At 33.4% G+C, this 23,127-nt stretch overlaps 1 protein-coding gene across 1 annotated transcript in view; it reads left to right on the top strand.

The window, feature by feature from the left end:
- The first annotated feature begins 2,359 nt into the window (after positions 1–2,359).
- LOC126890588 (regulator of nonsense transcripts 2) overlaps positions 2,360–23,127 on the top strand; it is an 88,874-nt gene continuing 68,106 nt past the window's right edge. Inside the window, exons 1-3 of the mRNA XM_050659654.1 lie at positions 2,360–3,142; positions 6,096–6,445; positions 15,971–16,199. Coding sequence (XP_050515611.1) covers positions 2,476–3,142; positions 6,096–6,445; positions 15,971–16,199 — 1,246 coding nt within the window. The 5' untranslated portion in view covers positions 2,360–2,475. The remainder of the gene's footprint in view (positions 3,143–6,095; positions 6,446–15,970; positions 16,200–23,127) is intronic.

Below are 23,127 nucleotides of genomic sequence, written 5' to 3'. Positions count from 1 at the left end.
TTTTTCGATACATCGAATTAAGACATCGATGTTTTCGATGCATCGATAAAACATGAAATGCGCATGCGCGTGTCAATTATCATGTGACATGCGCATGCGCAGCCGCCATGTTGAACCAAAACTGGTTTAAAGTTGTAAAAATGAGAGAAGAGGACGGAGTTAATGGCATAATGGCATTATTAATGGCAAGACTAAAACAACTCTGCATTTGAGCTAAAACAGAATGAAACAAAGAGAGGATTGGATGGAAAAGACGACTTAAATTTGACCAGTTTATTCGATGCATCGAATAAAATACATCGATATATCATAAATATTCACTGTATCTGATATATCGGATTGATTCGATGCATCGAATGGTAAATATCGATGTTTTTCGATACATCGATGTATATCGAGCATCCCTAATATATATGTGTTTTCTGTTTATCGTGCAAGTGCAGTCGTGCATTAATGAAGTTCCTAGTTCCTATAATAAAGTATATATTATAATGAAGTTATAGTAAAGAGAAATAAAAAAGGTCTTTTGTGTAATATTTTTAAGTATAAGTTTAGTATTATAAGGAACTATTTCCTATAAAGGCTTTTTGCTATGTATTCACAAAATTATGGATACTAGATTGCTTTCTGAAAAGTGCCCTACAAATGTCCATAAGACGTACATTGAATGTACATAAGGTGTACACTGAAAGCTCCAATACAACGTACAATGTACGTTTGTAGCGGACGTTCTATGGACGTCCAATTTTGTGAACTCTGGACATTCGTTGGACGTCCATCGGATGTCCATTGTACCTTAGCCGGACGTCCATTGGACGTTCCAATGTACACAGATGTACGTCCATTGGATGTCCATAAAACGTACTTGTGCTATCTGGGAATAAGTATTATATCAACTCGACGGTAAAAATTCAATGTTTTTATCCTGTTGACAAAATTAAAAATGCGTTTTAAAGGTGAAGAGTGCAGCTTTTATATGCATTTTTTAAATTTAACCGCAAATAAATTCAGTTACTATAAAGTTGTTAAATAAAAAAACGTTGCCCAGAAACAGATCTCCTAATATTATTATTTCCCTGTTGTTTCCTACTTTTATCAGCTCATGGTTTATTTTGTCAATTTTGTTAATTTTTTTATCGTTTGATTCCATAGATTCCAAAGATTGTTAGTTTATGTTGGTGAAGGTTTAATTTTTATTTTTAAGGCATTTTTATTAGGCACACCAAGTATATATAATTGCTAAATTGGCAAACAATTATTGTTGCGATACCGTATCCTCTTTTTTAGTCTCTGTTAGTTAACGTGATTATTTGAAAGTTATTTTCATTTAATTCCTGGGCAATTTCTATTAACTTTCCTGTGCAACTTCATGTATTAAATGTGGCAAAATTCATTATCCGTTTCATTTGCATTATGTCGTTTACCGTTTAATCCGTCCTTATATCCGAGATTAGTTCTTGGCTTTTTGCATTTTACGAGTCTTACGTGAAATGAGGACCAGGCCCATACATAATAATTTTAATAATTTTTAATAAATTTTAGTAGCTTTGATAACATGAGCGTGAACTGTGTAGTTATGTATAATATAGACCGCTAATCGGGTTCCGCAAGAAGAAGAGATTTACTCGAGGTGAAGTTGTAAATGACAGCTTCGTTACGCTGATGCCGCAGTTATGTGTGCATCAGTAGATCTCCAAATTTTTACTAAATCGAAAGAGCACATTTTTTTAGGTATTTTGGAGCTGAGAGCTGATAATCAAAACTTAATACTGTAGATAATGTACCTAGTTCCATTATGTAGATAATGTAGTTCCATAAACTTATTATGTTTAATATTGGTTAAGAATTTCTGAATCAAAAAGTTGTGTTTGTTTGTGTGTTTTGTGTTTTATTGGCACTGGTTTTTACAACCAACTGGCCAGTCAATTTCATAATGATTTTTTAGACTATAGCTTATCACTAACTCAGTGGAGTAGTGTGTAGTGTGTGTGTTGAGTAAGTGTCTTGTTACTTTGCAAAGTCGACGCCATTGTCTTTGCAAAGAGACGCTAATTGTATCCGAACGTCTGCGGTCCATCCGATGAGTACCGACCACACAAGGACAGAAACCATTTTCATTTATTAATTTATAATAAACGAAAAATTCCTGACCCTGGTGAGATTCAAACTCATGACCATTCGGACCTTTCGATCCAAAGGTAGGTGCTCTTACCACACCACTGAGCCACAGAGTACAGAGGAGGTAATCAAAAAGTTAATAAATAGAAATTTAGTTTTTAAAACATACCTAAATAAAGAAGCGTGGCACCACTGTATTGTTTTTTAAATTCATAAATTGTCAAATCTGTCATGTGTCACATAGTAATCTTGTATTTTTGTAGTATTTACTGATTTACAATTTACTGTCAAATAAGGAACATAAAAATAAATAAAATAAGTTATATTGCAGAGAAATAATACAAGAACCTATTTAAAATGACTATTAATGAGAATACTGAAGATGACCCAGAACAAGTTATGGGATCAAATTCAGATTTAGCTGAAAGTGAAAGAGCTGTTCTATTAACATTTATTCAAGAGATCCAAGAAAAACTTGCTCAGAAGAAAGAACTAAGAGCTAAAAACACAAATGCCTCTAGCAACAGACCTAGTGACTCATCTTTTAGTAAACTAGATTCAAGTTTAAAGAAAAATACAGCATTTGTTAAAAAAATTAAAAACTTTTCTTCCTCATGTGTAGAAGGCTACCTTAAGGATATGGCTGGTTTGAATTTATCTAAATACATATCAGAGATTGCAGCAGCAATAGTTGACTCAAAACTTAAAATGAGTGATGCTCCAGCTGCAGTAAAGCTATGTAGTGTTTTACACCAAACCTATGCAGATTTTTCACAACATCTTTTCGAGAACTGGCAGAAAATTTTAACTATTAAGGTTGGAGACAAAATTCCCAACCCCAGTAAATTACGTGTCGATCTAAGATTTTATGCTGATCTGTTACAAGCAGGAATATTTTCAAATAAGAATGCTCTATCACTACTGGGCTCGGTTTTAACAACTTTGATTAACATGGATAAAGAGGAACATTTCAATATTGCTATTATTTTGAGCTTTTGTAGACATTGTGGAGATGATTATGCAGGTATGTTTTTATTTGATTAATAAGTTTATTGGCATCAAAATGTACATACAGTGGAACCCCGATAAGTTGGCCTCCGTTGACCCGGAAGTCTGGCTAACCCGGACCGATTTTCATCAGAAAAACATTTAAGCAATAAAAGCGTATGTAATATAGTAATGTGTATGAGAATCGATATTGTATCAGTATTTCGACGCCCCCATTGTACAAGGTCTAACTCAAGTTAGACCTTTTTTCAGATTTCAATACAGGCGAATTCAGCAAAAAATTGCGCACATGTCAATATAAACAACATAGCTTAATTCTCAATAGTTTGGCTAATACTCCATTGGAAAAAGTTGTACTTTAACTTACATGTGCCATTTTAGCCTGAAAAAGGCAGTAACACCGGATACTCCCTATGTTAAATATTTACTTTCTTTATACTTGACGATTAACAAGGTTTTTAAATGAGTTACAACTTTGTTGCATGCATGTTTAATATATAAAGTATTCAAAATGGTGCATCTCATAAGTCAATTTATTGAAATAAAAGTAAAAAAGGATTTACAGACTTTTTTTCCTTTTTGATAGTTGCGGTGGACAAAATAAGTATGCGTTTGCTACATACTTCTATGTAGTGAAAAAGTTTAATATTAACATTACGCATGTATTTTTTGAAATAGCACATTCACAAAACAAGGGTGATTCAATACATGCCCTTATAGAAAAGCAGAAAAATCATTAAGTCGTATATGCTCCACACCAATGGATAACCATGATACAGTATGCCAAAGCATCGGGCAAGCCTAAATCCGTAACTGAAATAAATCGGAAGCAAATTCTAAGTTTTAGCCTATTTAAGGACACACATGTTAATTTTGAAGTACAGTAGAACCCTGCAAATCCGAACTAATTGGGGGGAGAGCCTGTTCGGATTCCGAAAAGTTCGGATTATCCAAAAGTTAGCCTAACTAATAATTCAAAGCTTTCGTTGTCGTTGATTTTGAGTCTCAAAACGTTCTCGCAAGAGTGTGGACAATATTTTTGGACTTAAGTTGACCGCAAGACGACCGACGTAAGTTTATATTTAACCTTTATAAGCAGTACGTATAAAGTACGTATTCATTTTAAAGAAATTTTAAATGTCAAAGTCCTATTAATCCTACATTGGTATAAAACTAGGTAAACTGTGAGTTGATATTTTGTTTAAATAAAAACTAATTTTCTCCTAGCTACATTGCAAATAACTCAAAACCTACAACCTTTTTATAGTTAAACGGGAAAAATAATTAACACAGAGAGTGTAAAATGGTTGTTAGGCGAGTTACAACCTTTTTCTACGAATACTTATGTTTAATCTCAATCAAACTCAAGATTTTCAATAGCTAATAAAATTACAAAGCATACATCTCACAGTAATCTCTTATTATGTTATAAATATCATATCACATTAGTGTAAAAGAGTCTAATCATTTTGCTGCAAATTTTTAAAAATTCATGTTTTCGTTTTTTGCCTCTCCTGTAAAATCGTGAAAAATGAGTTACAACCTTGTTCGATGGGGGTGTCGATTTGATGGACTGTACATTATTTAGATTACTGTGCATATATATTTCATGTTTTTGCAATTATAATGGAGTTTATCTGCAAGTATACATAGCATATTTTATTAATTTTTACCATATTCTCCCGCTAATCCAGATTTTTGATATCCTGCATCGGTGGCCAACCCGATTAATCCGACTTATCGAGGTTCCACTGTACTTTTCTTCTTCCTGTGCCATGCTCGATTATTATGAATTGGCTATTATACTAATTTTGTTCATGTCAGTTCAGAAAGAAGATATTTAAACCATTCCCATAAGTTTATAAGCCATGCAATTCTTCTTCAGCCTATCCCTCTTGTTCTGTCTAGCTTGCCTTATATTATTTAATGAAGTATATTATACCTGTCTGAGTGGCACAAAACATGTCCAAAATACACCAGTTTGTGATTTTTAACTGTTTAGACCACTTCCATATCTTTTCTGATCTGCTGCAACACAACTCTTTACAAACTATATCTATCCACCTTAACTTATCCATAGGATTATCCATTACACTTTGATTTCAAAGGCTTGTTTTTGAGAAGTGGTGTTACATGTACCTCCAATAGTTATCAATTTTGATACCATATTGAACATTATCCAATTTTATTGAAAATGAACTCATAATAGTTGTTAAATGTTAGTGGAGACAAAATGCAGCCCTGTTTTACTTCTTCATATTTGAATCTCTTCATAATTATGCCTGCCAATCCTGATGTTTGCATGTTGATGCCATTAAAAATTTTTAATGATACATAATATGTCCTTATCATCAGAATTTATCTGCTGAAGAATTGCTATCATTTCAGTATGTTTCGGTAAGTCAAAACACATATTCTAAACTGGATGGCTGACATCTCTGCATCTTACCATAACGTGAATACTAAATAGTGCTTCTCTGGTTCCAAGATTATTGTGGAACTCAAACTGTGCGTCACTAAGTTATTCTTTTATTTTTGGTTACATCCTTGAGTGCAAAATTCGAAGAAATTTGTAAAATTCAAAACCTGAGCCTTCTGGCTCAGGTTTTAGTGTTAGCAATAACTTACGTAGCCAGGACAGATGGCTTTATTTGTTCGAGTTGAATTAGAAATTAAAAAATTGCTAGTGAATGCCAGTATTCAACCTGGATCTTCTAGTTTTGTAAGCCAGTACCTAGCCAATGAGTTATGGCCACTACCATAACTAGTTATTATTTCATATGATTTTATTCCTATTGTTGTTTTGTTGTGTTTGAGGCTTCTTCATATTTTGGTAACAGATTGCAATAAGACCTCATCAAAGATGTGTTTCTAAAATTTAAATATAAGTATCTAATTATATTTTTTACTCTTTGGACCATTTATTGGTTAACAATATTATGTACTTTCTAATGTTTGCTATTTTTTAGGACTTGTACCTCGAAAGATGAAAGAATTTTCTACAAAATACAACATGGAAATACCAAAAAGTACCTTTTTACCTTCTGAGAAGCAGCAAAACGTTAGAGCTTTACTAAAAGACTACTACGTTTCACTTTGTAAACATTTGGTAAAGGATCACATCGAAATGCAAAATTTTGAGAGACAAAATATGAGAATACTTCAGACCAAAGGGGAGTTGAGTCAAGAAAGGAAGGAAAAACTTGAACAATTGCAATCTGCATATGAAAAGTTGTTAGCTAATACTCAAAATTATTCAGATATATTAGATGAAGATATGCCTACATTAAGAACACAAAACTTGCCAAAGGGGGATGAAGTAAGTAGTAAAAATAATGACAAGGCCGGCCCCAGGGGTGGGTGAACAACGTGGCTGCCCAGAGCACCTAATTTTTAGGGGCGGCAAAATTTAGAAGGCAGCCAATTTTTGTGTCTACCAAGTGAGGAGTGAGAGGGCGGGCAGTCATCGATCCTCAGGCTGGCCCTAAATAATTGTATTTTAAAATGAATAGTTAGGCAAATATAAACCATTTTGACCATCATTTTGAATGTCCGATATTTTGGATAAAAGGACCATTTTATATTCTTCCTCTGTAAATGCTGATTCATGCTCAAATATGGACTACCTTCATAGATGTTCGTACTTGATTGCCAGCAGTATGGAGAAGCTCTGTAGTATTTGATATGTTCTCAGGTTCTTTAACCAGGAAATTTTTCTTTTTAAAGGAGTCCTGCCAAGTATTTTTGCTTGAATTAGTAGTTTTAACACTTCATGTCTGTTTTCATTTTGCATTACATCACCTAGTTATTCTTGCTTGCATTTTTGAACTGTTTGAAGGACGCGTCATTATGTAGTCTTCACTGGAAAATATTGCATGTTAGTAGCTAAACTTGGTGAACTGAAGTTCATGACTATAAAATAATTTCGACACCCTCTGAAAGGAAGGATGCTTTTTCTTTTACACACCTGATCTCCAAATAATGGTTCCCATGTGTCCATTAATATCTTTGTACTAACATCTCTTGAGATAATCTATGTGGTTTTTGAAAAAGCTAGATATGCGTTTTAGAGTATTTTCCTTTAAGTATTACCTATACAGTGCATGTCCTTATAGAAGACTCAAGTGTGTAAGTGCCAGAATGTACTTTAGATTGCAGAAAACGAAGAATCTCTAATTTACATACAACCACTAAAAATTTTAACTGGCCCCGTTAACGTTGCATATATTATATGGCTCCTCAGCATAATTTCAGATATCTAGATATTACTGTTGGGGCATTGAAACAGAACTACCCGTTATCCACAACTACCCCTGGTTAGAAAGTAAATAAAAGTTTCTTTATCAAAAAAACCTGTATTTATCTAAATTGTCAGCTTCAAAATTAAAGTATAAAAGGCTGCATAAAAATTATTAACGAAAACAAGCTATTTCTAGTGGATCTGTCAACATAACCTAAATAAAATAAAATATATTGAGTTCACCACGGCAAGGAATGTCAACCTTCACTACTGGTGTATCATCTACGACATCTAATGGCAGCTGTGTACGCCGTTGTTCCCGCTTGGCGGCGCTAGTGTAGTTGGGGTCAACGTTTTGACATTTCGTGAAGTTTGTATGTGGTGTTTTTGTTTATGATTTAATAAATAATAAATTGTTGTAGAAAAATAAGGATTTTGGAATGTTTGTGCATTGGAAAACGAATTGAGGAGAAGGAATGCGAGAGTTACTGAAAAAAACTGACCCTTATCGAAAAGTAAACTATATTAATCATCGTCTTAACCCATTAACGCCCAAATTATTTTTTTTTGCATTTTTAACGTAATTTTTTGTTTTTAATATATTTTGAGGTACAAAATGATGTCCTAACATAGTTTTTGTTTTTTGTCTTCAAATTTTTGAAAAAGCAACTGTCCTCATTTGAGGACGCTGGGCTCAATTACTATGAAATTAAAGATAAATTTTAGTTTGGCAAAATAAATCTATTTAGTAGTTTTTCAAATTATGTTCATATTATATACTACGGAGTTAAAAAATGTTTATATAAATCCTATTTTTTTTATGAAATTGTTCAAAACAAATCGACACGCAAAACGTTACATTACATTTCTGGCAATATGTTCGCGGTTTTGACGTACAGTTTCGATTTTGACATATTCGTTGTTTTTCCCGTTTTGCTACAATGTGGTTTTTATTATCATATCTAATGTCTTCAGAAATATTGCTTCTTAATGTACTTGGAAGACTAAATGGACGACCTTTGCTTATTCTTACGTCATGTCCAATTTTTAGATATGAATAAGCTACTTGTCGCCTAAATTCTTTGATGGATATATTTTTCCGTGCATCATGTTGTATAGCACGCACCCATTTAGGATAGACATATCTATCATTTGTGTAATAAGACACCAATACCATTTTTTTCCTCTTACAGACATATGGTGTTTTTCTTAAAACCAGTCATGGTGATCCACGCCACCCATATATTGGAAATAGCGAATAGTTGGGAAACTTGTACTTTCTTTTTTTTTCCTTTTTACTCCATTGTTGAACTTGGTTGGTGAGAAAAACCGTATCATAATTGGTTCCAACAGAAACACATTTATTGTATTGTTGTTGTCAAAGCACCAGTCATAGGCACCTCAAGGCTTCTGTTCTAGGTATTTTTATTGTTTGGTAGGACACTTTGCAGTTCGGTTTTCTCTAATAAATATGTATGTCTCATCCTAGAATCGAAGAAAATAATTAGTTACTAAAAATGACAATGTAGACTATTTACACAAAATATATGAATTTGCTCAGCGTCCTCATTTGAGGACGCATAATAATCTTATAATGTTTTTAACATTTTTTTTTACTGGGTACTCATTTTTGTATTTTTTTTGTGCAAGTTGTAGATCTAACCTAATAAAAAATACAAATTTTTAGAACTCACCTTTGTATACAAAAAAACTTATACACACCGATGTAAAATTCAGTAAAGTTAAAAATCGTACTTTTCGCCTTGGGCTAGTATTTCGTCAAATAAAAATAAAGCATGAATACATACACTTATGCCTACGGTAATGCTTCTACTAAACCACTGAGGTAGGCAATCACAAAATATTCACACAAAAATTGTTTTATCCCCACCTAAACAAACCGTCCTCAAACGAGGACGCCGGGCGCTAATGGGTTAAGGTTTTATCTTAGACCTGGATCCCGCGTAAGAAAAAAAAGTTGATTAATAGCAAGCTGAAAATTTGTTAATAGCTTAACGGTGTCTAGTCGGACAAACATTGATGCACGGGAACACTGAAACAGGGGAAGTTTTAACGGTGGAGCATGATAAACGTGTCGTCCTGACAAGTTTATGATGGTGAAAAATAGCAAGTTGTTTTTAAGTTTATTCAATAGCCAACGTTATATAATATATGAAAAAATGTTTGTCCGACAAAAAGGTTGGGCATTTTAACGAGTCCGACACTTAGAACATGTCACATCACAGGAACTATGTTGGTGATGAATAGCAGTCTGATTTTTGCATGAGAGTTTAATGAAAGGTTAAAAAAGCAATTGGAAGTTCTGTCGGACAAAATGAATGGGAAATTTTCCTAGTCGGATATTCTAAACATGTAAGATATAGACAAAAATATTGGTGATAAATAGCAAGCTAATTTTGATTTGTTTATGTACAAATTATATTTTGTAACGCAAAAAGTTATATGTCGGACAAAAAGTTTGGGCAAATCGAAGGAAATAAATAAAAAACATTTTTTCAGAATGACTTAGTCACATATTGATAAAGCTATTTTAGTTGTATATTATTATTTATATTCACATATTTGCATGTGCATATATATATACATGCACACTCCAAAAACAGTGAGGTAAGTATCAATGCATGTATATATTGCAAAACAATTATTTTTTTGGGTGAGTTTGTTCTAGATGTTCTCAAAATGACAATAAAAAATATCAAAGAACATGTGAAAGCAATCTCTTAGGGTTTTCTAATTAGGCGCATCAGAAAGTACGGAAAATTTCCTACAAAAAACGTTGTATACATTTTTTTCCATACTCAAATCTTAACCCTGTAAACGACATTGAAAAATGTGAAGAGTCTAAAACTTCGGTGCTTATAAGAATAGACGTAAATATGACACATTATGCTTAGAAGTATGTATTGGAAGGCTGCATTTGTCAGTGTGACACTTTGTGCTATACAAAGTATTATTTGAAAGTACATGGTCTCTGAGTTTCTGTTTGCCACGTGTGTTGGAAATTAAAATTTATATTAACTATGGAGTGTTTTTGTGTCTATTTTTGAGTGTCAACAGTTTAAATTTTAAGTCGCCAAATCAAAAGTGAAACCATTCAACGGAACATTTTTGAGTAATTTTCGAACATTTTACAAAATTAGTAAAATACTTGGTCATCAATTCAATGAGGTTCAGTTGCCAGATAATTGTGAAAGTTCTATTGAATATCATTCTTCGTGCTATAATGCTTTGCTTGATTGAAAAAGGGTACCTAAATAAATTATTACTAAAATTGTATAACGTAATTTTTCTCAACTTTCTACAAATAAAATAATAATGTAATTAATATGTCACATGGCAAAAAATAATTTGCTGCCAAAATAAATCGATTAGTTTAAATTTGAAGTTACGATTGCAATTTATTATGAATTATTGTCAAAAGTGACAGTTTTTCTTAAATGGAAATGTATTCATAGACAAAAGGATAGACAGGGAATACAGTGCAAAAAGTCGATAGGTGGTCTATCTATCTCTTTTAACCAAGCGATCCCGCGCATGTGGCAGACAAAGGTAGCTAGACCACTCAATCCATAATATAATTTGCCTGATCTACTATTATAAATGTATTACAGTTAGGTATCTAAATGATGTTGACATAAATCGAAAGATATCGATTGTAATTGATCGCAGGTACTTTTGACATAGAATAATCACCCCTTATTGAAATTTCAAAAATTATTTTTTTAAATTGTCCGACTACAAAATCTACCCCTTATTTTTTTCCGACAACAGTCATTCTTGGTAAGGAATAATTTACTTAATTAAATTTCGTCTTTGTCGGAAAGCTATTTATCACCAGCATTTTTGTCTATATCTTACCTGTTTAGAATGTCCGACTACGAAAACTTCCCATTAATTTTGTCGGACAGAACTTCCAATTGCTTTTTTAACCTTTCATTAAACTCTCATGCAAAAATCAGACTGCTATTCATCACCAACATAATTCCTGTGATGTGACATGTTCTACGTGTCGGACTCGTTAAAATGCCCAACATTTTTGTCGGACAAACATTTTCGCATATATTACATAACGTTGGCTATCGAATAAACTTAAAAACAACTTGCTATTTTTCACAATCATAAACTTGTGAGGACGACACGTTTATCATGCTCCACAGTTAAAACTTCCCCTGTTCCAGTGTTCCCGTGCATCAAAGTTTGTCCGACTAGACACCGTTAAGCTATTAACAAATTTTCAGCTTGCTATTAATCAACTTTTCTTTCTTACGCGGGATCCAGGTCTATCTCTATAGCTCAGACCAAAATAAAAATGTCTATGTTGATCTGAGTTTTATAGTAAAGTATTCCATTTTTACAGTCGAATCCAGGAGCAATACGTAATCTGTTTCAACAAAATGTTTCAACTTTCGCTGATGACACAGCAATATTTGCAACTGAAGAGGATCCAACAGCTGCAGTATTAAAACTTCAAGAACACCTAGACCAAATTGGACAGTGGTTAAAGAAATGGAAGATAAAAGCTAATGAAACTAAGTCAACACATATAACTTTCACACTAAGGAAAGACCAATGCCCAAATATTAGCCTTAATCAGGTCAACATACCCCAATGTGGCTTCATTCAATGGGGCTTCATTTTGATTCTAAATTAAACTGGAAACAACACATTTTAAAGAAGAAGAGACAAATTGAATTGAGAGTGAAAGAAATTAATTGGCTTATACTTCGATAATCTCGACTCTCAGTTGAGAATAAACTGCTCATTTATAAAACAGTCATCAAACCTATATGGACGTACGGTTTAGAACTATGGAGTTGTGCCAGCAAGTCAAATACAAAAATTATCCAAAGAACTCAATCAAAAATTCTACGTACCATCACAAATGCCCCGTGGTACATTTCCAACCAAACCCTTCATAGAGATCTAAACATCCCGTTAGTCAGCACAGTAATTCAAGAAAGAGCCAACAGACACCACGAGAAATTGGAAGGCCACCCCAACCAATTAATATTACCACTACTGCAGCCACTAAACAACAGAAGATTGCGAAGATTATGGCCCATAGGTCTTCGCTGAAACTGAGGTGAAACCGCTGGGTGATGTACCTCATAATGCCATATTAGTGTACAATACTATAGTTGATATATGTTATTGTACTTATCAAATTAACTCATAGAATATGTAATTCTGATTGTTAATAAATGCTTACAAAAAAAATGTTTATTGCACATACATGCATTTATTGTCGGCACATGTCTTTCCCTTCTTTTTGCTACAATCCACTTTTTCTCATCAGAATATCTTTGGGAAACCTGTGCCCTGATGTTTTCGATGAGCACAAAGGCACAGCACAACATTGAAGCTTTTTATTTTTTCAAATTAAATTCACACAGCGAAACAAATATGCAATATTTACTTAGCAATAAATTGATTTAAATAGTTGACGTGGCCTCCAACTACGCAAGCGCCACCTATGTTGAGCTTTCCAGATTAGCTGCCATTTCAGTGTTACTCCCGGCTCGCGGCACAGTATATTGTCACATCGATATATGGCTTGGTTCTGTTTACTAGCAAAACCTAAATATTTAACACGTTCGCACCTAACCTATTAACTATCGCACCTAACCCCGCAGAAACGGATATGGGTTTTTAGGGAAAAAACAGGAATATTGGATTAAAACTCGGACACATGGATTAGTATATAGATATTTAAACATTTTTTTTATTTACTTAGCCTGTCAGTATACTGGTAGTCAGGATATAGATGTACGTTTTTAACTATATACTGAATACCAGTATTGGGACCGTGCAAGTTCGGAAAAGCGACACCTGGTTTCTACGCTCTGCACTTTTATTCGCACTTTTAATTCTTCTTCTTGCAGTACCGTCTCCTATCTGAGGTTGGCTACCATCACAGCAATCTTAACTTTGTTGGCTGCAGCTCTGAACAACTGTATTGAACTGCACCCATACCACTCTCGTAAATTTCGCAACCAGGAAATCCTCCTACGTCCCACATTTCTCTTTCCCGAGATTTTTCCTTGGATGATGAGTCTTAGCAGAGAGTACCTTTCTCCTCTCATTATGTGGCCTAGATATTCCAGTTTTTTAATTATATTGGCCAATTATATGGTCCTGGTTACTGGATAATTGTCAAGGCCAAAAAAAATAATAAGAAGAAAAAATAAGATTTAGGTTATGTTACTAAAGCGTAAATAATTGTATGTAGTAAATAAAATTAGTTATTAAAATGCTGCACTGCAAGCAAAATACAATTAATTAAATTTACCTTTATATAATAATTGCATATCATATCAATATTGTGCAGCAATATATAATTTTTCTTCTTAAATGACAATAGGTATGAAATGTACGTCAATTTGACAATTTCAATTGACAAGATGAATAATTTAAGAAAGTTGCAATTTTTCTCCGCTATTCGCGCACGATCGTTTCGCGGATCCCTTCCAAGTACTTGCACACCACGAATACTGGCAGGCTAATCTAGACAAAATTAACAACAATATTCGCTGTATAATTGGGAAAAAATTGGTCTCATCAATTTTATTATTTTTTTTTATTGCAAAAGAAACATAATTATCATTCTAAATAACTATAAGAAATAAATTTATTGATTGACTTGTGTAACGAACAGTTTGTAGCAAGGAACTATGCATAGTCCTGGTGAGTAGGGGCAGCTATGTCTATGAAAGACATGCATGTCTTTCCAGCAAGGCCTCATCATGACTACTCCACCAGAAATTCAACTTTTGATGTCTATTTACCGATCCCGTCTTCTGAGTTAGTAAAGAAATCTATACTATATTCCGCAAAAAAACTATACAACCATCTCCCTTTACAACTCAAATCTGCAACATCCTTTCTCAAGTTCCGTAAAATGACAAAAGCTCATTTATCTAAAAGACCATATTATTCAGTAGAAGAGTTTCTTAATGACTAACTAAGAAATCACAGTAATGTACAAGTAACAAAAGTGTATTTATATATATTTGGGTGTCACATACAGCAGCTTAAACTTATTAGTTCCTTTGTTTGTGTTTTATTATATTATGTTGTATGTTAAATTTTGCAATTTATAGTAATTTTGCAATATATTGGTTTTTGTTTTTTACTTCACTTTTTTAAATTGTTTATATTTTTTTATTGACGATTTATCTAATTTTATAAAATTGTATTTGTTATTGTTATGTATATCTTTTTCGTGAATCTATGTTAAGCTTTGTCCATAAAATTGTATAATTTTCAGTGACAATAAAGCATATTTCTATAGCTGGGACAATAATAACGCGACCTTTTTCGGGCATTTTGCTTAGTACAATATCGGCACCGTAAAGTGGAAAACTGACGGAACGTGGCGCTACATTCTGAGTGAAATAGAAAAATATAACAGAAAAAGATAAAAACTGAAGACGGGATTCAACCCAACGTGAAATAGATTAAACGCAACGTGAAATAGAGAAATTTCTCTCAAAATATTGTGATTTACGATCCTTGAACAAATACAAATCCCTTATTTATGGTGAGCGTAGAGTGGCTTGCCTTGTTTCATCGGTTGGCGGTACAGTGACACACTTCAAAGACCCTTCAACTGGGCAACCGAGGGTACCATCAGTGTCGTCGTAATTGTGTGGTCTAACCACGTTGGACGTTGAAATTAGTAAAAACTTGAAGCTCGCTTTAACACGCGCTTCAACCTCATCGTGAGATTGGGGTTTAACATACCACTTTTATTTTTTTCCGTGACCGGAATTTGTTCTGGGTAATGCATATCGTTTGTAGTTGTTTGTACTTGAATAGCCTTGTTATTGTCGATAAGGTCCATTACTATGCTCTCACGAAATTGCAGAAAAGAAGTTTTCTTATTCGATGCTCTCTTGTAGATGTAAAAGCTGTTCCAAATACATATGTCTAATAGATGGAAAAACAATTTTCTATACCACCGCAGTGTTTTTATTGGTACCGAGTAATATTTAATTTAATATTTCTTACCCTGGAATATTTGTATTATCCATATTTCATCAATAAAATTCACCAATATCACCATATAACTTTAAAATTATCACGTGCTCTAAATGTGTCGATAATGTTGTTTAGGAACGAACTACCAGTATACTGGCAAAGATTACAATATTAGAGACTACATACATATAAGGCGTCTACATCTCGTTCCGTTACTCCTGGTCTGCGTGAATATACAGCATTGTCTGCGTGTATAAAGCATTGAATTTAGTAGAACTGTGAGCCAGTAAAATGGTAGTCAGCATATTACGGAAAACTCGAACTACCAGTATAGTGGTAGTCAGGTGCGAACGTGTTAAAGCAATATCCTCTGACACATTGTCTAAAAAAATATATAAGTACAATGGCCGAGTCGTCTTTTGTGGGGAAAATGTCTGTTTATGTTATCAAGCAAATAATATTCATGACTCAATGCATTGATGTTCTTAATTTAACGATCTTGAAATACAGAGTGTACACAACATAAAATTGAAATTAATTCGATATTAAAATGGCTCGAACAATTACCATTTCCATATTTTTAATATTACTTTATTTTTTTAGAACATGATCGTAACTGGCTCAGGTACTGATTTAGAAGAAGGTGCCGGTAATCTAGAAAATATATGGTGTGATATAGAAACTCAAAAGTTTTACTGTGATTTGCCTGAACTGACTGTATTTCTTCCTACGGCCTTTTTAAACAAAGGGCAAACTCCTCCTCCAGCTGAAACCGCCGTGACGGAAGAAGTTTTGGATAGCGATTTACCGGTAGACGAGTTGGAAGACGATAGTAAGTCATTTAAGGAGTCTTTAGTTTATTGCTGTATCAATGCGTGACCCGTCAAAATAGCCCGGTCAAAAGAGCCCCGTCAAAATAGCCCGGACACAAAATAGCCCGCAAACAAAATAGATCGCACACAAAATAGCCCCGGGCAAAACAGCCCCGGCTAAAAGAGCCTCTTAGAAAACACCTCCAATAAAAAGTTTTACCTTTTAACGGAGTACCATTTATTTTAAATTACTATTCTAATCGGGAAATAAGCCACAATTTACTTAAAAAAAAATTATTTTATTAACATTTCGACTTCCACTTCGGACGTCATTGTCATAATACAAAATATTAATAAATTAAACAAAAATGTTGTTGCTCAGTAAAAAAATTCTTCTAATAATTTAGTTTAATCTGACTCATTCATATCGGCAATTCAGACGTACAGTATGGTGCAAATGGAAGGAATAAATTCGTTATTTCGTAAACCCGCGACTTTAAGGAAAAATCCTGAAATAGATCATATTTTTATTTTTAAATTACGATATTCTGTTATATATGTCATACTAGTGACGTCATCCATCTGGGCGTAATGACGTAATCGATGATTTTTTTTAAATAAGAATAGGGGTCGTGTGCTAGCTCATTTGAAAGGTTATTTAATTCTCTATTTAGTAATATAAACAATTACATAATTATTTATACAAGATGTCCAAAAACTTTTTTTTAATTTAAATTATTTGACAAAAAATGAAGAATGTATGTAATTTATTTAATTTAAAATACATTTTACTGTTGCCCGAAAACAGAAAAAAATGTTTATATCACAAATAAACATAGATTTTCGCTTAAATTAAAGGTTCAGACTTCCAAGAGGCAGAGAAGACAGGACTCGAGTTCTCTGAAAGGACTTTTTTATTTAATGTGGTTAAGATAAACATCTGAATAGAGGATAATTACCATTTCCGAAAAAATGTATTTTCAAGGGATTATTTCATGATGAATTCTGAAGGGAGCTTTTTTGTCGGGGCTATTTTGTCGGCGGGCTATTATTCCGCGGCTATTTTGTCTGCAGGCTATTTTGTCGGAGCTATTTTGTGTGCGGGATATTATGTCGGGGCTATTTTGACGGGGTACCGTATCAATGTATATTTTTAGATTTTAAAGCATAGTACAAATATCTACATACCAGTAGATACAAATACAGGGTGTCCAGAAACTCTATCGACAAACGAAGACAGGAGATTCCTCAGATAAATTTAATACAATTTAACCCAATTCATCTAGTCCGAAAATGCTTCCTAAGGGAGCTAGAGCTCTTTGAAGATGGCGTCTTATAATTAGTTTTTCTTAAATAATTCCAGAACGCTCTTATTTAGAAAAATGAAAATTGGTACGAAAAATTATCTTCCAGAGATTAATCGATTACATTATTGTGAATTTCTTGTACCGGTCATAGGCGTCCGTTTTGGGTAGGGCAACAGTTATTTTATCGCATAACTTTTATGTCTATAAGTTTTAAGAATTTTTGACACTGGATTATTAAATTGTGAGGTATTCTAGTACTAAAAGGTACTTCTGCTTTATGTCGGTAGGACACACCGTTTTCTAGTAAAAAAAAAACAATTTGAAAATTTTTCGTTTTTTGAATTTTCAAAAAAAATTTCAAAAAAAAACCATTTAGAAAAACGAAAACTTGTACGTTTATTTATCTTCCAGAGATGAATCGATTTCATTAATTGCGAATTTCTAGTACCGGTCATATGCGTCAGTTTTGGGTAGGTCAACTGGTATTTTATCGCATAACTTTTTTGTCTTTAATTTTTAAGAACTTTTGACTTTAATTGATTGATAAATTGATTAATAAATTATGAGGTATTCTAGTACTAAAAGTTACTCTTGCTTTAAGTTGGTAAAATACACCGTTTTTTTTTAATTGTTTTTCAATTTTTTTTTCAAATTCAAAAAACGAAAAATGTTCAAATCGATTTTTCTAGAAAACAGTGTGTCCTATCGACTTAAATCAAGAGTACCTTTTAGTACTAGAATAGCTCACAATTTAATAATCCAGTATCAGCAATGCTTAAAAGTTATGCGATAAAATAACCGTTGCCCTACCCAAAACGGACGAATATGACCGGTACTAGAAATTCACAATGGATGAAATCGATTTATCTCTGGAAGATAAATATGCGTACCAATTTTTGTTTTTCTAAATAGAAGCGTTCTGGAGGTATTTAAGAAAAGCTAATTACAAGACGCCATCTTCAAAGAGCTCTAGCTCCCTTAGGAAGCATTTTTGGACTAGATAAATTGAGTTAAAATGTCTTAAAATGATATGAGGAATCTCCTGTCTTCGTTTGTCGGTAGAGTTTCTGGACGCCCTGTATAGAGAGATATACTCGGTTCGCTGTCCCAGTCCCAACCGTTAAGTAATTTTTTTTACTATTTTTGACAGACTGGTATAGATTGATAAATTTTATAGTAGTTTATAGATTAGTATTTACAAATGAAAAGTTTGTTATTGAATATAAATGAATAGAATGAATATCATGAATATCTATGATCACCACGACCTACAAGCGAATTTGAACCGTTTGAGCCACTGGTGTAAAATATGTAAATGGTATGGAACTCAACGTTAAAAAGTGCCAGTTAATGGGCTTTAGTCTTAGTAGAAACACCACCAGATCTATACTATAAAGGTTGTCCTTTAGAGTCTGTAATTCAGGTTAAATATTTAGGTGTTGTTCTTGATTCCACTTTATCATTCATACATCATACCGTACATATCGATGACTATTTCAAAGTCACTTCAAATGCTGGGTTTTATCAAACACTGATAAAGATTTTATTAATATCCCTTCCATTAAATTATTATACTGTACACTAGTGAGGCATCACTTGGATTAGTGTTCATGTGTCTGCCCCCCCCCCTTTACAATGTTCTTATTCAGGCTATTGAGAGAGTTCAACATAAATCCCTTAGATTTATTTCATTTAAAGATCACCAAACAGTTGACTAAATCAACTACTTACTCTAACATTGAAAGTTCTCTCAACATCACAACTCTTCAGGTCAGACGCATGCACAAGGATCTAACTATGCTGTACAAGCTGTTGCATTTCCTTAGTTTCAATCCATAACTGTTAGGCAAAATTAACCTCCATAAGTGCATTAATATCTTGCACATGATTTTTGGTGCTACTGTGTATATATATAGTGGCTAAACACCCCTTTAGGGGTTACGCCGCTTAAGCTTTCTAGATCTATGTTTTGAGGTAGATCAGTCCTCATGTTCGTTATTTAATTTTCTCCGTTATTTTTCTCCACTCTCTCCTGTCTAGTTTTTTCTTTCCAATGTCGTATACCCGCCTTGTTGAGATCACTTACTACTTCTTGTAACCATGTAGATCTTCGTCTTCCACGTCTTCTTTTGCCAGCTGGTGTCCATTCCAATATTGAGAATATCGTCGTAGTTAATCCGGATCTCCATATGTGTCCTAGCCATTTTGCTCATTCATTGTCATTTATTTTTATTGGTCCTAATATTTATTGCTCTTAGTATTTTTCTTTCTTGTATTCTAAGGTTTTCCTCTTGTTTTTTTTTTGTCATGCTAAGGGTTTCGGCTGCATACGTCATCGTCGGTCGAATTAATGTTTTGTATACTTTCATTTTTGATTTCTTACTCAATAACTTATTTTTAAGTATTTTTTTTATTTGCATGGAAGCTCTTATTTGCTGTAATAATCCTTTCTTTGATTTCGGTTTCTCTTTCTCCATTGTTTGTTATTAATATTCCTAAGTATTTAAATTTTTCGACTTCTTCAAAAGTGTATTCTCCAACTCTAACCTTTCTGTTTTCAAAAGTTTTTGTCAAATCTCATTATTTTGGTTTTTTCTTGGTTTATTTTTAATCCCATTACTTTTCCTTCTGTTACTATTTCGTTTAACATTCGTTCCATTGTTTTTTTCTTTTTTGTTATTAGCACAATATCATCAGCGTATGCTATTATTTGTCCTTCTCTTGTTCGGAGGGTGCCTATGTTGATCTTCCTGACGATGTATTCTAGGGCAAGATTAAACAGGGTTGCTGATAATGAATCTCCTTGTCTCACCCCTTTATTGATGACAAATTCTTCTGTGTCGCCTACTTGAGTTTTTGTACTAACTACAGTTCTACTCATTGTCATTTGTATTAATCTTCTTAATTTATTTCGTATTCCCATTCTTTCAGAGCTACCATTAATTTTGAACTTTTTATTGTATCAAATGCTTTTTCCATAATTTGTTTAACCGTATGTATGGCATATGTTGTAGACTTTCCCTTAACAAATCTTCATTGATAGTGTCCTATGATATTCGTGGTAGCTTCGATCAGTCTTCGTTGTAATAAGGCGGACATAATTTTATATGCTGTGTTTAATAGCGTCAGTCCTCTGTAGTTATTACACATCTGTTGATCTCCTTTTTTATGAATCGTGATAATTTGTCCTTTGTACCATTCTTCCGGCATTTTTTCTTCGTCCCATATGTCTTTTATTAAATTGTATAATTTATCTTTTAATTCTTCACCACCATATTTTATAAGCTCCATGTTGATACAGTCCGATCCTGAGGCTTTACCATCAAGCGCGGCTCCTCCTTAGGGTCAATTGGTCAATGACCCCCCTAAAATAATCTCATAAAAATACCAATTTTATTAAAAATATCTTTTATCTAAAACTTCACTCTGAAATATAAAATTCTCTCTCAGCAGTCTGCATTGGCAAAACAAATATAATAGATATAATAACGTCGCGCCTCGCGCTATACACAAGCCCGTGGCTGGGCCGTATTTTAAATTGTCTATATACAGTTCTTATGGCTTATGGACAAATGCATGTAAAATAGAAAAGAGACGGCAGATAGCAATTTCGTGGGCGAGAGTGGGAGTGACCTTTCCGTCGTATACCTCTAGTAGAGTCGACGGCCTCACGTTTAGTTAGTTACCGTCTGCTGACCGCACTTCACGGCAGGTCTATATCGATCGCGGCGTATTTGCGTAATTTATTTTGTTTTGTTGGATTTTTTTGTGATTGTAACAAAAACAAGATGAGTGTTGTTGACGAAATAATTGCCTTAAAATCTGCTGGAACACTAAATTATGAACGGCGGCTTGAGAAAAAAGAAAGTGGTCGACCAAAACCAAACATGAATTTAAAACAAACAACAAAGGATAGGGGTAAGGACATTCAAAGATATTTTAAAGAATCAATGTACAATTTGTGTGATTGGATTTGTGGCTGCAGTGTGAGAAATGCATTTTTTTGCTATCCGTGTTTACTGTTTTCGAATGACGCTGTATGGGCGAAAAATGGAGTAACTGACATTAAGCATTTAAAAGTGAAAATTACAAAACATGCCTCTTCAACTACTCATATAAATTCATCAATGAGTTACGCAAGTTTAGGACGTGTTAACATAAGACAGCAACTTGATAGTGTATATCGTAAATCTGTGCATGACTTTAATGAATTGGTATCTAAAAATAGGTATATTTTAAACAAACTAATCGACTGTGTAAAATTTTGTGGAGTTTTCGAAATTGCATTGCGCGGTCATGACGAAAGTGACAGCTCCAATAATCGTGGAATTTTTCTGGGCCTTATCGATTTTGTTTCTGAACTGGATTTAATGTTTAAAGAACACATTGAAAAAAGTACAGTATTTAAAGGAACATCGAAAACAATTCAGAACGATATTTTAGAATCAATGTTAGCCATTGTGCATACTCATATCATGAAGGAGATTGGCCAGACAAATTTTGTGGCCATTCAAGTAGATGAGACCACAGACAGCTCCAATAAAACGCAGATGATTATCATATTGCGATATGTATTAACTGGTATTGTACATGAAAGATTTTGGAAATTTGTTAACCCCCTAGGTACTACAGCACAACATTTAACTAATGTAATATTGGAAGAACTTCAATTATTAAAAATTAATGAAGCACCTGAAAAATTGATTGCCCAAAGTTACGATGGTGCATCAGTCATGAGCGGTAAACTGGGAGGAGTACAAACAAAAATTAAAGAAATATACCCAAATGCACACTTCATTCACTGCTATGCCCATCAATTTAATCTTATCCTCCAAAAAGCGGCGAGTCAACACAAACCGATAAAAATATTTTTTGCAAATTTACACGGATTTTCGTCCTTTTTCGGCCGATCTCCAAAACGTACGATGGTTCTGGATAGAGTGGTTAAAGTAAGGCTACCTAAAGCTGCGCCTACTCGATGGGCTTTCAATACAAAATGTGTTGAAATTGTATACACTTATAAAGATGATTTAAAATCTTGCTTAGAGGAAATTATTGATGAGGAGCAAGATGGTAACAATATAAATCAAGCAACTGGTTTAAAAAGACATTTGGAAGATGAGCATTTTTTATTTTGGTTAAATTTTTTCCATAAAATAATGCCCCATGTTGATATATTGTTTAAACAATTGCAAATGCGAGACATTGATGTTATATCTGTCAAAAATTGTATCCTGTCTTTTAACAACAATATCCAAATAATTAGAAATACTATTTTGGAATCAGAAGTACCAAGCACATCAACAGCAAAAAAAAGAAAAACTACTGCAGAGGATCCAAAGCGACGAACTGCACTTGAAATTTGTGATATTATTATATCTGAAATAAATCACAGGTTTAGTTTCAATGATCATCTCATGATTTCACAGTTATTCTACATAGAGAAATTTGAAGCATACACTACCAACTTTCCGCAAAATATTTTAAAAATGGTGACGGCTAATTATCCCACAGTGAATATTTCCAAACTAAAATCGGAACTTGAAGTCTTATATTGTCGTGAGGATTTTCGCAATAGTGCTGGTGCAGTAGCCATACTTCAGCTTTTTATTAACATGAATTTGTCTGAAACATTTTCTGA

The sequence above is a fragment of the Diabrotica virgifera genome, chromosome 8, assembly GCF_917563875.1.
Source record: "Diabrotica virgifera virgifera chromosome 8, PGI_DIABVI_V3a".
NCBI classification, from domain to species: Eukaryota; Metazoa; Arthropoda; class Insecta; order Coleoptera; family Chrysomelidae; genus Diabrotica; species Diabrotica virgifera.
The sequence above is the reverse complement of the archived record's forward strand: the minus strand, read 5'-3'. Positions and strand labels throughout refer to the sequence as shown.